At 38.8% G+C, this 15026-nt stretch overlaps 1 protein-coding gene across 2 annotated transcripts in view; it reads right to left on the bottom strand.

Moving 5' to 3' along the window:
* Positions 1 to 13315, bottom strand: part of LOC109996744 (carnitine O-acetyltransferase-like) — a 30631-nt gene extending 17316 nt beyond the window's left edge. For both annotated transcript variants that reach the window (XM_065958953.1, XM_065958954.1), the window contains exons 1-4: positions 13167 to 13315; positions 12639 to 12911; positions 8070 to 8188; positions 7544 to 7597 (exon numbers count right to left, since the gene is read on the bottom strand). In XM_065958953.1, the coding sequence (XP_065815025.1) occupies positions 7544 to 7597; positions 8070 to 8188; positions 12639 to 12911; positions 13167 to 13193 (473 nt within the window). In that variant the 5' untranslated portion in view covers positions 13194 to 13315. The remainder of the gene's footprint in view (positions 1 to 7543; positions 7598 to 8069; positions 8189 to 12638; positions 12912 to 13166) is intronic.
* Positions 13316 to 15026: the final 1711 nt, after the last annotated feature.

Raw genomic sequence — 15026 nt, forward strand, 5'->3', positions numbered from 1 at the left:
TGAGTAAATCGATACAGACAACAGAGCCTATCCTTATCTTTCAACTATGACTCCTTGGTCTAGGAAGGACCCTCCAGAATACATTACATATTCTTGGCCCCACATAATCAAGAAACGGAGACCATACATGATGAAAAATTCAAATTTTCCCTCTGGACCAATATGTGAAATATTCCATGCGAAGCAGGTCAAATATAACCTTGTGCCAATCTGAGAGGGTTGGTGGCTTTTGTGAAATCCATTTAAGTAATAAACTTTTATTACAGCATAGGTTAACACATTCAGCAGTTTTTGATTATGGGTGCCCTTGATTTGTGGATGTGGCATCCCTAACAGAAGGCATACTGGGTCCATTCTCAAATCCTTGTTAAAAACCACATTCAACTTTGAAACAAAGTTCCCTCAAAAATCCTGTATGCACACAAGACCACGCAGTAAGTATAAAGCTACCGATCTCCTTGCTACACTTAGTACACATAGCTGAAGCTGCCTAAATTGTAATTCTTTTGCTCTGTTACGTATTGATATGTTATTAGCGTGCTCCCATACACCTATCCCAGTGGCCTCGTCAATTTCCACCCCAAGATCCTGAGCCCATGTTTGCAGAACTGCATCATTTACTTTACTGGACTTATAAAGGGCCTTGTAGCAACGTCCTGTTACAAACCTATTGCTGCGCATTTTAAACAGTAATTCCTAAATTGGCGACATTTCTAGGCTGAACTTAGACCCAGTATGATTGTGCAAAAAACTTCTTACTTGTAGGAACCTTAAAAGAGGCAGTCTATATTTCAGTCTTAGTTGGTCAAACGACATGATTTTGTCCCTGTCAAATAAATCCTTTAGGATTCTTATACCTGCATTTTCTCACAAAGAAAACCCATCATCTGACATGTCTGGTGGAAAGTCTATATTCTTCCGTATTGGAGTGATTGCTGACAAAACGCCTGTTCTCTCTCCCATTTTCTAATTAAGTCCCACACTTTCAGTGTAGATTTAACAATAACATTGTCATCAGCAACCTCTAATGCTTTTTTATTTAAGACAAATGGGAGACTGGCTAGTGTTTGGTTTGCCCATATTAAAAGTTCAATATCTAGCAAAACAGATTCTGAATCGTTTCGTATCCAATCGACCAGATAGCGAAATTGAGAAGCTAGTTGATATAGCTTGATGTTCGGGACTGCCATCCCTCCACGATCTACCAGCAATTGGAGCTTTGAAAACTTAAGTCGTGGTTTCTTACATTTCCAAATGAAAGTCCTAAACCAACTATTTATTGTCTTAGTAGTGTTACTGTTTAACAGGATCGGAATCATTTGGAATTGGTAGAGCAGCCTGGGCAAGATAATCATCTTGATCAGAGCTGCGTACACGACCTGCAGCCTGCAGCTCGGGCACTCTCCTTTCGAGGTAACACCGACCCTCAAGGACACTTTTCTCCTCTGTCAAACACTCACGGACCACGACACCCGGTCATCAGAAAACACTTTAACATTGGCCTCTTTCAAACTGTCCAGCACTCCAAAATTATCTGGGATCCACGCGCGAAACCAAAAGGTATCCTTGGGGGACATTTGAATATCCGTAGCATAAAACCAAAAAGCGAACAGGTAGAAAAACTCCTGACGGACTCAAATCTGGACTTCCTGTGTCTTTTTGAAACTTGGCTTAATAAATCATCACCTGTGGCGTCCTATACCATGCCTGGCTACAACGTTTTCAGAAAAGAGAGGATATTAAATGTAAACAAATTGACCTGGCATGCGCAAGTGAGATGGAATGCATCGCTGTCACTATCATCTTTTCCCAGCAAATGTCTTTCAGTGTAATTGGCATATATATATCCCCCACGTCTGATGCTACGTTTTATACACACTTTGATAACTTGTTAAAGGAACTAGATACTAAGAAAGAATGCATAGTTGTTGGTGATTTCAATGTAAACTGGGCAGAAAAAACAACTAGAAAGAAGCTTAAAGCACTTACAAATAAAATTGAACTATCCCTGTTAATAGAAGGACCAACAAGAATAACAAATTTGTCAAAAACTCAAATTGTTCTTATCTTTAGTAATAAACCAGAGAACATTATCAAATCCTATAATCTACTTACTGGGTTGTCTGACCATAATATGACACTTATTGCGAGAAAACTTACAGAAAACAGGTTTATTTATCAACAACATAAATAAATGTTCTCACAAAATACCAAAACAAGACATGAGTAGATTCAAGGACGACCTAGATCAAATCGATTGGAGTGATTTTTTGCTCACCTCTGACCTTGAGAACTCATGTGAATCTTTTATTGGCACTATTAATAATATCAAAGAAAAATACACTAAAACATTTATGAACAGGCGTACTAAGAAGAATCTACCATGGTTTAATGAACAACTCTGGGACTTGATGAAAAAGCGTGACTTTGCTTTAAAAACAGCACTAAAGTCTAAATCAAGTAACGATCAACGTGTTTTCCAAAACCTTCGTAACAAAGTAGTTAATGAAATTAGAAAGGCAAAGGCCAACTTTTTCATGGATATTATTAAAGAGGCAAAAGGAAATAGCAAAATGATATGGAAGAATATTAATAAATTAACAAACTGAGAAGCAGAAGCAGTTAACGGGAAATGAACTTAAAATACAAGGAGTTTTATCTACTGATCCAAACGAAATTGCCTTGACCTTCAACAAATACTTCATTGATTCAGTGCAGAATCTGACATCTACGTTTAGTACAAGAATGAAAAAAAATTCAACTCCTAACCCCACCAAAACGGCCTTTAGCATAACTGAAGTCCCAGAGGAAAACATTTTTAAAGTCCTAAACTCTTTAAAAACCTCAAAAGCAAAAGATATCTTTCAATGGGACTCACTTTTTTTTTTAAACAATACAGGGCTCTTCAGCACTCCCATTGCACATCAGGTTAATTTTTCAATTAAACAATCATTATTTCCTAATACATGGAAGTCTGCTGTTGTTGTCCCCATCTTTAAGACAGGATAACAGTTGACAGTTGAGAGTTGGATAACTGATGTAGTTAACTATAGACCCATCAGTATTTTGCCAATCGTATCAAAGATCGCTGAGAAAGTAGTTTCAGAGCAACTAACTGACTTTTTAAACTCAGGACAAACCTCGCTTCATCCCATGCAATTTGGCTTTAGGAAAAAATATTCTACTGAAATGGCTGCTGGCTACCTCATTGAAAAAATCAAATTAAAACAACTTGACAGTGGGAATGCTGTAGGGGCTGTATTTTTGGACTTGGAAGAAAAGCATTTGACACGGTAAATCACAATGTTCTCCTCTCAAAGTTATACAATTTTAACTTCTCCTTAAATGCAATCAAATGGATGGAGTCATACCTAACAACGAGGAGGCAAAGCACACAAGTTGAAGATAGGACTTCATCTTTTGTTGACTGCTGTGTTGGTGTCCCTCAAGGCTCAATTCTAGGACCTATTTTATTCAGTTTATATGTCAATGATCTGCCACTTGTATGCCCAGAAGTTGAAATCCAAATGTATGCAGATGACACTATCATTTACACACATGATAAAGACAGGGAAGAAGTTGCAAGCAAATTAACGTCAGCGATGTCTAAGATTGCAGATTGGCTCACAGAATCTTGCCTCACACTTAATGTGAGCAAAACAGCTTGCATGTATTTTTATATAAGGAAAAATGGATTTCAACCAGATATCAGTGTAAACGGTGAAAGGATACAGACAGTCTCACATTATAAATACCTAGGAATCCTAAAAGACTCGCAACTGTCTTTTAAGAAACACATGAAACAACTGTGTAACACTATAAAATTTAACCTAAGGAACTTCAGGTTTATCTGAAACCAGTTACCCATTAATGCAGCAAAGCTATATGTGCACTCAATGATTTTCTCACACATGTCATATTGTATCACAAGCTGGTTGCAAGCAGGTTAAACAACACTCGCCCCTCTCCAAACCCTGTACAAGCAAATACTCAAGGCACTGGACAAAAAGTCAACAATGGGTCAACTCAATCATGTCCTCTTCACACATAAACACTTTTTCATGAACTATGTTTGATAATGTTGTAGTGTATTGATACAGTATGTTATTACGGCTTTGATGCTGTGGTGTATTGGAGATATACAGTATGTTGCCGTATAGCTGTGTTGTTGTTTTCTAGTGTAATTTTTAAAGTCAAGTGCTCTTAGCCTATTATTGTTTTAATATAATGTATGAATTTCACTGTGGACTAGTGTAATGCCATTGTTCAGTGGTTGTGTACTGTCTTACTGTTGTGATGATGTTGTTAGTGTATGTTTTGTTTTTTCACAGAGATGTTGTCTCTGTCTCCTGCCCAGAGACTACAGATGTAAATTAGCTTATAGCTAACTCTGGTGCAGCTAATTGGCTGTACACTGTCCCTGTCAAAATCAACAAATAAATAAATCAATCAAAATAAATAAATAAATAAGCTATCCTTCCCAGCATTGACAGTGGAAGAGATACCCATCTTTCTAGGTTGAAAATTGGCTTTATACATTTTTTGAAGTATCGGAGTGATAAATATACCAAGATAAACAAAACCTTGTGTGAAGCTACGAGAGGTTGTTGTCCTGAACCTGAATCTATATTACTATCCATAACCTAACTTGCCCCGTATATCAGACTGTGCTGTCACCACCCTGCTAAACAACCCCTGAACAAAACTATATACACACATACTAACCCCATGAGTAAATGAACAAAGCAATTTCAAGAACATGATAAAAGTGAGAACCTCCACTTCAGAAGAGAAACCCTTAAATCTAAGTACTCTTAACCTTACTCTGGATGCGTATATGGTCCGTACAGAGTCCGCAAAATCAAGTGCAATCAGGCCTTTAGTCAGCCCATTATGTATTAGGTAATAGAAGTCCGGTTTTATACCTCCCATTCTATCAATACAACTATATTTCTTTGGATAGCCACAAAAGGGAAATAACAAATAATTCAATCATCTAACCAAAATATCAAGAGGCTTCCATTTCTTTCAATTAATAAATCACAAACTAAAACCAACCACTACAGATAATATATCCTATATTTAAGATCTAACAACAAGAGATGCAGACATGATTGGGTAGTCTGTACTGCCACCTAGTGGTGTTATCAACATGAGACAGTGTGAAGGCACTGGGGGTGTGTTTGAATTGTCATTTTTGCTTAGGAAGGTTCCTAACTGAGTGAAATGACCCGGAAGCATTTAATTGGATTCCTTTCGGCCGCAACATTTAAAACGAGTCACGCATCCGACCGTTCACGAAAATATACCATGATCGTAAAGTGACACAGATCATGTAAGGGATAAAAAGATAAGAGACATTTTAAGCCAGATGATGTTTTATTCAATGTATTCACTTAAGAATACTTTCTGCAATGGTACATTTGTATGCTTAAAACATTATGTAGGCTATAGCCTATCTTGCATAAATGTAACAATTAATTTCATACAATCATATTTATGTTGATGTTGATTTATGAGTGGACAGGAAGGTGATGGTTTCACTTTTGTTACTCGTAGCCTGGTAGTCTATATTGCTTTTATTTCAATCCCAACCTTGTGGTAATTAAGATTATTTCACCGGTAAGAAGGCACAGGGGAAAGTTTTTTAGATGCGCTTTTAGTAGTCCATTTTCTTAACATTGTAGTTTCACCACGGCAGACCCACGTCATTAACCTCCGCCAGCCCGTCACATTTAATTACGTCGCCTAGTGGAAAATGCGGTCGGATTGTCAGAGAAACGCGATCGCCTTTCCCTAAATCCTTTATGAATTCTCCTAACATATTTCCTTAACCTTATGACGTTTTCCCCGGGGTTAAGGTAAAGTGGATAGTGAAAGGAGATAGGAGGGGCAATTCGAACGCACCCTTTTACTCTTTTTCGGCCGCCTACGGCCCTTTCCGTTCATTGCCAGTCGTTTTCAACATTTACGACACTCCTCGTATATTTCTGGCAAAGTCCAATTTCCTTTCGCGGTGAATGGCCGTCGGCTGTTTTCCACATAACATTTTACAAAATATACAGGAACAGAAGGCACAGCCAAAAGTGCAACACACCAGCCCCAACAACAATTTTTTACAGCTGTGAGTGTCCTGGTGGCAGTTTTAGCACAAAATTAACTGAACGTCCGTAAACAGTGCACAGATACATTACTCACGCTTATCTGTCAGGTGTATTTGCCTCCCCCAGGGTGTTTATAAATGCCAGCGCTGCCTCGGGCTTGTCAAAAGACTTCGTAGCATTGTTTACAGTGATTCTCAAGGAAGCAGGATAGTTAAGGCCATAGCTGTGTAACCTGCTCCGTTGGAGAAGTCCTGGAAGAAGAAGATCCTGTTTCCCTCCAAATTTAAATTTTTCGCCCTTCTGGCTGCCTCCAGCACCCGAGACTTATCCCTGCGAAATGATGGAACCTCACAATCATGACGCAGGGATAAGGCTTCCGAGACCCGGCTCCTTTCCACGCCAGCCAGACCCTCGGTGCGCCCTTTTAAGCTTAATCTTTCCGGCCTTGATGGTGGGTGCCAGGACTTTGGGGATCCATAACTCCATGAAATTTAACACCGAGCTGCCCTCTCAGGATTCTGGCAAGCCAACAATTCTAAGATTTTTGCATCTGCCTCTGTCCTCCTGGTCATCAAGGCGCTCCTGCAGCGACGCCACGGCTTTTTCCAGGTACAACACATGCTACTCTGTCTCAACATTGCCGTCCTCCACAGCTGTAATATGATGTTCAGCTTCGTCGACCCGCTTACTTGTTTCCTGCAGTTCCTTCGTTATGTCTCCAATTTTCTGAAGAAAGGAGTCAAATTTTGCTTCTATCACGCTTGAGATTTTTTCCACTGCAGGGCTCAGCAGTTCCGATTCTATTGTCTCCGCTACGCCATCTCGTGCTTTGTCAGCATTGCTAGCAAGTGTGCTTCTTTTCCTGAGTCTTCTTAGCTGTTTTGGAAGCCATTTTAACAAGCAAATTTCTCCAGCACTGCTCCAGGGACATCCCATAAACTTCTGACAATGTTTAATGCTAGTTTGGACTGCAACAGAAGTAAATAATATGGATATTTGCACTGAAAATGCGGGAGCTCTCTTTGGGCGCTGTCACTCAATCTGCATCACTGGAAGTCCCCACCATTTGGTTTTTGAACCAGGCTGTAAACATGTTGATCTCTACTGTAAAAACAGGCTTTTTTGAATGAGTGTGTATGTGAATTCCTGTGCTTCTGCAGCCAGCCTCTAGTGGACACTCGAGGAACTGCAGGATTTTACACTTCAGCATTGGTTTATTAACGCCATTTATTAACCACATTTCAGCTCATGGAGTATTAGTAAAATGGGTTAACCCTAACCCCCCCCACATTTTTTCTTCCTGTGACATCACACCTCCCTTTCTGTGAAAATGTAATATATTGATCATCTTTAGTTGATACAATTTTACATATTTTAAAGCCTGGAGTGTCACAGAGTAAAATCTGTTGAAAAGTTTTTGTTTGGTTTTTCAAACTCACGCTTCATGTTTCTCCTTATAGTCCAACAAACCCAGAATGATGTCAGCAGCATACCTGAACACAGAAAATATGGTTGTTATGAATCAGCATTATCAATATAGATCATTATTATTATTATTATAGATTATAGAGTCTGTTTATTATCTGATTTTCTCTTTTTGTTTATTTTTTCAGACAGAAGCATCTTTCCAGTTTTTCACATTTCTTAATTGTATTCATTCTCTCTCTTCACTTATAATTATTATCATTATAATAACCAATTATAATTATATTATATTTTTTTCATGGGGATTTTTTATTGTTTTATTGTCTAACATCGAAACATTTTTCTTTATTGGTTTACCTTAAAAAACATAACTGTCAATAAGAGTATGTGTGTTTTTGAGTGTGTGTGTGTGTGTGAGTGTGTGTGTGTGTGTGTGTGTGTGTGTGTGTGTGTGTGTGTGTGTGTGTGTGTGTGTGTGTGTGTGTGTGTGTGTGTGTGTGTGTGTGTGTGTGTGTGTGTGTGTGTGTGTGTGTGTGTTACCCGATCTGTTCCTGGATAGTTGTGTAGTCTTTCATCGGTAACATCCCCACCATATTAGAAAAAATAGGTAAAGGCTTCCGTTTTTTCATGTAGAGGTTCTTTACATAATCATCTGTTTGCTAAAAGACACACGCACACACACACAGACACACGCACACACACACACAGACACACAGACACACACACACACACTGCATTAACTTAGAGGCAGGAGTAGCTCAGTCTGTAGGGACTTCAGTTGGGAATCAGAGGGTCACTGGTTCAAGTCCCAGCACAGACCAAGTGGCCTGGTAGCTGGAGAGGTGCCAGTCCACCTCTTGAGCACCGCCAAGGTGGCCCTGAGCAAGGCACCCAACCCGTGCCTACCATGGGCAGCCCCCCCACCCCAAGACCCCTCCATCAGTGCATGTCCATAGAATCCTGTTGTGTATTTTGGCCTGTGTGTGTAGCATGTTAACTAGACAGAGTGTAAAAACGAATTTCTCCTCGCGGGATCAATAAAGTATAAATTAATAGACAGAAGAGACAGTTTCTAACAATCAGCCAGTTGAATTTTGTTCATTTTCACATTTGACCCTTGGGTATCACTAAGGACATTTTTGTCCAAACGGGTGAATTTTTCACTTTCTATCATTTTGACTGTTACTGCATATGGCAGGTTTTTTCTTAGGGAGTTTATTGTCTTGATAAATTAAAAAATTCCATTTTTATTTTACTTTATATAATACTAATTCATTACCCTCTTGAGCTACTCGTGGAGAAAATGTCTGCTCCCTAATAATGCTGTAAAAATAAAATAGAATAATATTTTTTTCTACTTTTTTTGCTTTGACTCTTTTAACCAACTTCAGTCCTGTTAAAAACTATGAAATATTCAATTATTTATATAATTTTAACCCTTTAAATGCCAGTTTTATTAAATGATTTCACAGGTTTTTATAAAACAAAACACTCAAAATATTGTTCTATACTAGTTTTACAGCTGTTTAGGGCATGCAAATTTTTCTCCAAGAATGGCTCAAGAGAGTGGCAAACTTTAAATCAGACACTGCACAAAAACTAATAATGCATTTTCATCAATATTGATAATCTTTGACTAATCCAAGACTGTATTTGAAATGAATCCCTCAGCCCCCAACATATATGATATAGAAAATAGTTTTTTCAAAAGAAAAAGAAAAAAAAAACTGGCATTTAAAGGGTTAAAAACCTGAAAATAATTGAATATTTCATAGTTTTGATCAGGACTGAAGTTGATTAAAAAATTCAAACCAAAAAAGTTTTGAAAAAATATTTCTATCATTTTTATGAATGGTTTTTGGAAGTGGACATTTTTGTCCACGAATGACTCAAAAGGATAGTAAAAACGAATGATACTGAAGGGTTAATGGTAAATGGACTTGAGCTTATATAGCGCTTTTCTAGTCTTCTGTCTACTTAAAGCGCTTTTACACTGCAGTCTCCATGTTAAAATGTCCAACTTAACAGCTGCAGTTCCTCCAGTGTCCACTAGAGTCTGTCTCCTGCAGTGAGTCAGTCCTCATAGAGCCCCATGATAAAATGTCCATCTTTAAAGCAGAAATAAACATGTTTACAGTCTGGTACAAAAAGAGTTTGGGTCTCTAGAGCTCATTTCTGCCCTCATGACAACTGGACAGGCTGAATGTTTATACAACTCGTCTGTCTTATTGATGGCACCTTTACCTATTGTTATTTCCCATTCACTCTCTCCCTCTTTTGGACTCTATCCATTGTCCTATCTATAAATAAAGAAACAAAAAAGCCCCAAAATAAAAACCTTTTAAGTGAAATTGTCTCATTTTGATCCCAAAACTGATCGCTCTCTGCTTAGCAGCTTGTAGCAGCCCCACTCTGACATCTCTCCACTAATGCATGTCCACAGGTCCTGTTTGTGCATGTGTGTGATTCGGGCCTATGTGTGTGAGAAGCATGTCCCTATAAATAACAGAGTGTAAACCAAATTTCCGTCAGGGATTAATTAAGTATATACATAAAAAAAAAACTACATGATAATATTAAACCATAATGACACAATTAGACCCATCCCCAACTAAGCCTGATTCGTCAGATTTGACCTTTAGTTGACCGACAGTGGAATGTTTTGTAGTTGCTGTTGTTTGCGCTCATTGATCCATATTCTCCTTTCAGTTTAACCACATCATTAAACTGTTTTTCTTCTAGACTTGGAATAATAATTGACTTACAATTCTACAATTCATTAAGCAGATCCAAAGCGACGTACATCATTATTCTATAATAAGACTTGATCCATCCTTTTTATCATCATTAAGTCTGCATCAATGTGACCTTATAACCAGGTTACAAATTTCCAAGACAGCAGACACACACACTATAGCTGTGTGTGCGGGTCAGACGATTTACAATCAAACAACGTCTTTTAACCATTTGAAGATTTAGTCCCCACAATTTAAAATCAATAAAATATTTAATCCAAACACATTAGATCCATAAAGATCCATGGAACTGATAAAAAAACAAAACATGTTATTCTCCTCAAACTTGATGGCAGTCTATAACAGCCAATGAGAGCCTTTGTTGAAAGGAGGTGCGTCCCCCTGTTCTGACAGCCAATTACAGGCAACTGTCTACATGACTGACATCTCTTATAGCCAACGAAATTCTCTAAACATGGATGTGCTGCTTCTATCAATACATCGGGGTAATCTTCATGTTCACACTAAGGACAGTGATTTACACATATTTTTCAGGACATCATTAAATGAATTAATAAGTATTAATATTAATATCAGCTAACTAGCAAGCAGCTTACCAGATTTATCGCCATGAATATAAAACATGCTTTTGCTCATCTTAAGCTGTCTTTCAACTTGATGTGTTGAGAGAAGGTCATACTTAGTCTGAAGTTCAGTTCTCAATTTATAAAGTTTGGGGTCTTTCGCTAAAGCATATTGCCGATCTATTACTCCAATGGCATTAGGGGTTAGGGTTAGACGGGCATCCTGTTCTCTTCTGGCCTCCCTTTTCATATTGACAGTGTACGAAATAATTTGACCTCTGAGATAGGCTTTCATAGCATCCCACACAACAAGGCTGGGGGTCTCAGCTGACATGTTTGTGCTGAAGAAAAAGCTATCTGCTCCTCCATAAATTCAATAAAATTTTTATCTGACAGTAACGCTGAGTTTGTTTTTTTATTAGGAAGGCCAGGGGCGGCATTGCAACGTGCCACAGGCAGTGGACAGGCTTGTGTTCTTTGCTAAAAACTTGTAAAAACATTTTATTATTTACAAGCACCTAATGTTTGATTATTACAAAGCCTATGAGTATGCCATGCAAATTAATTATTTAATTTTATTTACAAGAGGCACATTTTATATAAAAAATGGTTTGGTAAAGTAATGTTGAAATTAAAACATATTGTATTTGATAAATTTCTTGTTCTGTGTTTTGTAGGTTGTTGAGCAAGCAAATCATAGCAGTTGGTTATCAATAAGAAAATAATTAATTCTTGAGAAAGTATGATGAACATGCGAGACAAAAAGAGTAGTCTCTCCTAGTTGGGTGGAGATGTCGCCAAACATCTGATGTGGCGTAGTTGGATAGGAAAGACTGAAAAGAGAGGCTGATCTATTGAGAATGCCGGGGTTAGGAGAAGATCTATCTAGCACAGGGTCTAACCTGCAATTAAAATCCCCCTCTATGAGAGAGTATGAACTCAGATCAGGCAAGGAAGAGAAAAAATGCTGAAAGAAGCCTGCATTATCCACATTTGGAGCATAAATATTAGTCAGGATTACCTTTGTGTTATATAGTTTACCTGAGACTATGACATAGCGACTGTTTGTATCTGATATTACATTGTGATTTTCAAAGGGAACATTGTGACCGATAAGGATCGGACCCCCTCTGGCCTTGCCCTGGAAAGTGGAATGGAAGTGCTACCCCACCCACCGCGACATTAGACAAGCGCTATTAAAACCTTTAATGTGTGTTTCTTGTAAAAAAGAGATTGCAGCTTTAAGTAGTTTGATGTGTGAAAGCACTCTCCTCCTCTTGACAGGATGATTTAAACCCTTAACATTCCAGCTTATGAAGTAAACCTGACTATGTATTATTTAGAAAGTAATATAGTTTAATGACACAGATACTTGCAAAACTCCAGGTAGCGTCGATGTTATAAGACTGTAGCAGTGAATGGGCAGTGATCCTCGTTTTACCGGTGTAGAAAAACTACTACTAAAACTTCTACTCCATGCGGCCGTTTAACTGGAGGTCATCGCTGATGTTTTAAACCTATGATTGAGTTTTTCAGCTGTGATCAGACCACACAGGTACAGTTCCAGCTGTGACCTGAACAGCTGCTGATGAAATCTATATTCTTCATTTAGTTCATCTCTTTCTCACATGAAGACCTAATATATAAGTAAACAGAGCTGATAGAGTGAGCCTGTCTTAATTAAATCTGAAGTTCAAAAGCAGAGATTACAGTGAAACACGTGTGTTTTAGTGAATAGAGAGTTAAAACTGCAGGATGAATCTCAGTAAATGTGTTTTTATCAGTCTCACCCAGTTGTCCGTTCTCTCTGCTTTTCTCTGCAGACCTTTCTGCAGCCTCTCTCCGACTCCTCCTGCTTTTTGAAACTCTTCTAGCAGCTCTTTGGTTCTCTGCAGCTCGGCCGGCTCCACGGCTGGCTCCAGGAGTTCCAGGTACAACTCACAGGTCTGCTTCAGGGGGGGGACGGGCATTTTGGGCAGACCCTGCTCTTGACCCATGTTTCTGTATGAAAGCAGAGCGGCAGGTCTCATCACCTTACTGGGCTTCAACATCCCCACCTTCACCTGAGGGACACAACAAATGTGTTAGTTAATAATTGTGACATATGACATCCTCTAATGTCTTTGCTCAATAAAGGTTTGAAGAAACAAACAACATAAAAGTACATAAAAACTGCTTTTGTGTTGTGCTCTCCTATTTTAACTTCTCAAGTTTATTTATTGAAAAAGTGTGAATGAGTGACAGGATATCCAGACTGAGTCACATTACGTTCAAACACATTGCAGAACTGGAAGAATGAAGTCAAGTTTGTTACTCACCAGATTTCTGCTGCAGATTCTCAACATCTTTCAATCAGAAACACTTCTCACTACTTTCTACGAGTGTTGCAGGTTTGGATGTGAATGTCTGTAAGTGAAGTGACCTGACGTCCCCTTTTCTGGACTTATATGATGTCACAAACTGTCAAACTGATGATTCTTGCTAAAGTCAATTTGTCTTTCTGAACTGTGTTTGCTGACATTGAACAAACAAACAGAAAACAGAAAGCTGCAGGCTTTTATACAAATGTATGGAGATGAAGCAAAGAAAGAGAAGGTGAAGGTTTGAAATGTTTTATTTCACTTAAAGAGCAACTTGCAGTTTAATTTTTATTTCACATTTATACTAAACCTTGTTGAATAATGGCGGTGGAATTAATTAATGCTTGATTATATTACAACACCAAAAGGCATTCATTTGGATGAAAACGTGGCTGTTTTCAGTTGAGCTGCTAAATGTTTTTCACATCGTATTAGGTCATAGAAGGGACTCGTGTTCTCTGACTCGTGTTCTCTGAATCGTGTTCTCAGACTCAATCAACAATCAATTTTTATTTGTATAGCATCAACTCATAACAAGTGTTATCTCGAGACACTTTACAAAAGAGCAGGTAAAAAGACCATACTCATTGTTATGTTACAAAAAGCAGGTAAAAGACCTTACTCATTGTTATGTTACAAAAAGCAGGTAAAAAGACCTTACTTAAACCCTTTTCACACATATGGAAATCTTTCTGAAAAACTCAGGCTATGTGTGAACGCAAACAGCCTCATTTTTCGCGCGGACATTACCCGGTGTTTATCTGGCCAGACCCCTATTATTTTATCCGCAGAATATTCAAGTGAGCTGATGTCTGAACGCAGCCGAATATACTCCGGAGATTTCAATTTCAGCCAATGAAAAGAGAATGACGTTTATATACAGTGACCGGCTAAAGTGTCTGCAAGCGACCACTACGATCTCCATGAACGTAATTAAACGGCTGCATTATGTTTTCTGTTCGTCAGTATGTTGTTCTCCACTCTTTTGTGGATGTTGTCATTACATTCGATTACACAGCATTGATATAAAGGCAAATATTCTCATTATAACGTCGTGTAGCGGATTGTGTTGCTTCAGCCGCTACTTCCGCGTTGTTTATTTACGTCACGTCTTACGTTGGGAAATCCCCCGTGGCCCCTCCCCTCTGACAGGGATAGTCCCCCCCTCCCCTCTGACATGGAAATTCCCCCGCTGTGAGGAGCATATGTCCTCCTGTAAATATCTAGATATTATCCGGAGTGCATATGTGAACACGGCTATTATTGTTATGTTACAAAAAGCAGGTAAAAGACTTTACTTATTGCTATATTACAAAGACAAAGAAAGGGATAGGGGAGAGATGGGATAAAATGCAGGAAGAGGGATAGGGAGCAGGGGGGGGGGGGTTGTTCAGGCAAGCCGTCCATCAACGATCCCGTGGGGGGTTGTTCTGGCAGGCCGTCAACCAACGATCTCGAGGAGCCTAACCCCCAATTCACACATACTCATACACGGTTTTGCTCTGTCGGACGGAGCATGTTAACTAGACAGAGTGTAAAAACAAATTTCCCCTCGTGGGATCAATAAAGTATACATTATTATTATTTTTATTAAAAGTATGATCGCGAGTCCGTATATTGTGTTTTATTTTGAAATTGACCAGATGCTCTGTGTGTTTCCTTGTCTGACTTCCTGTCCGGACTGTCATATTCTGTCCAGCTTGACGCGTGCCTGCAGCGTACTCTGGCGAAAATAGACTCGCTGCGTATTTGAAACGGAGCAGAGCGTAGTGACGTTGGTGGCACGCGCCGGAGACGGACCGCAGTGCGCCCTGTGTG

Source organism: Labrus bergylta, chromosome 9, assembly GCF_963930695.1.
Source record: "Labrus bergylta chromosome 9, fLabBer1.1, whole genome shotgun sequence".
NCBI classification, from domain to species: Eukaryota; Metazoa; Chordata; class Actinopteri; order Labriformes; family Labridae; genus Labrus; species Labrus bergylta.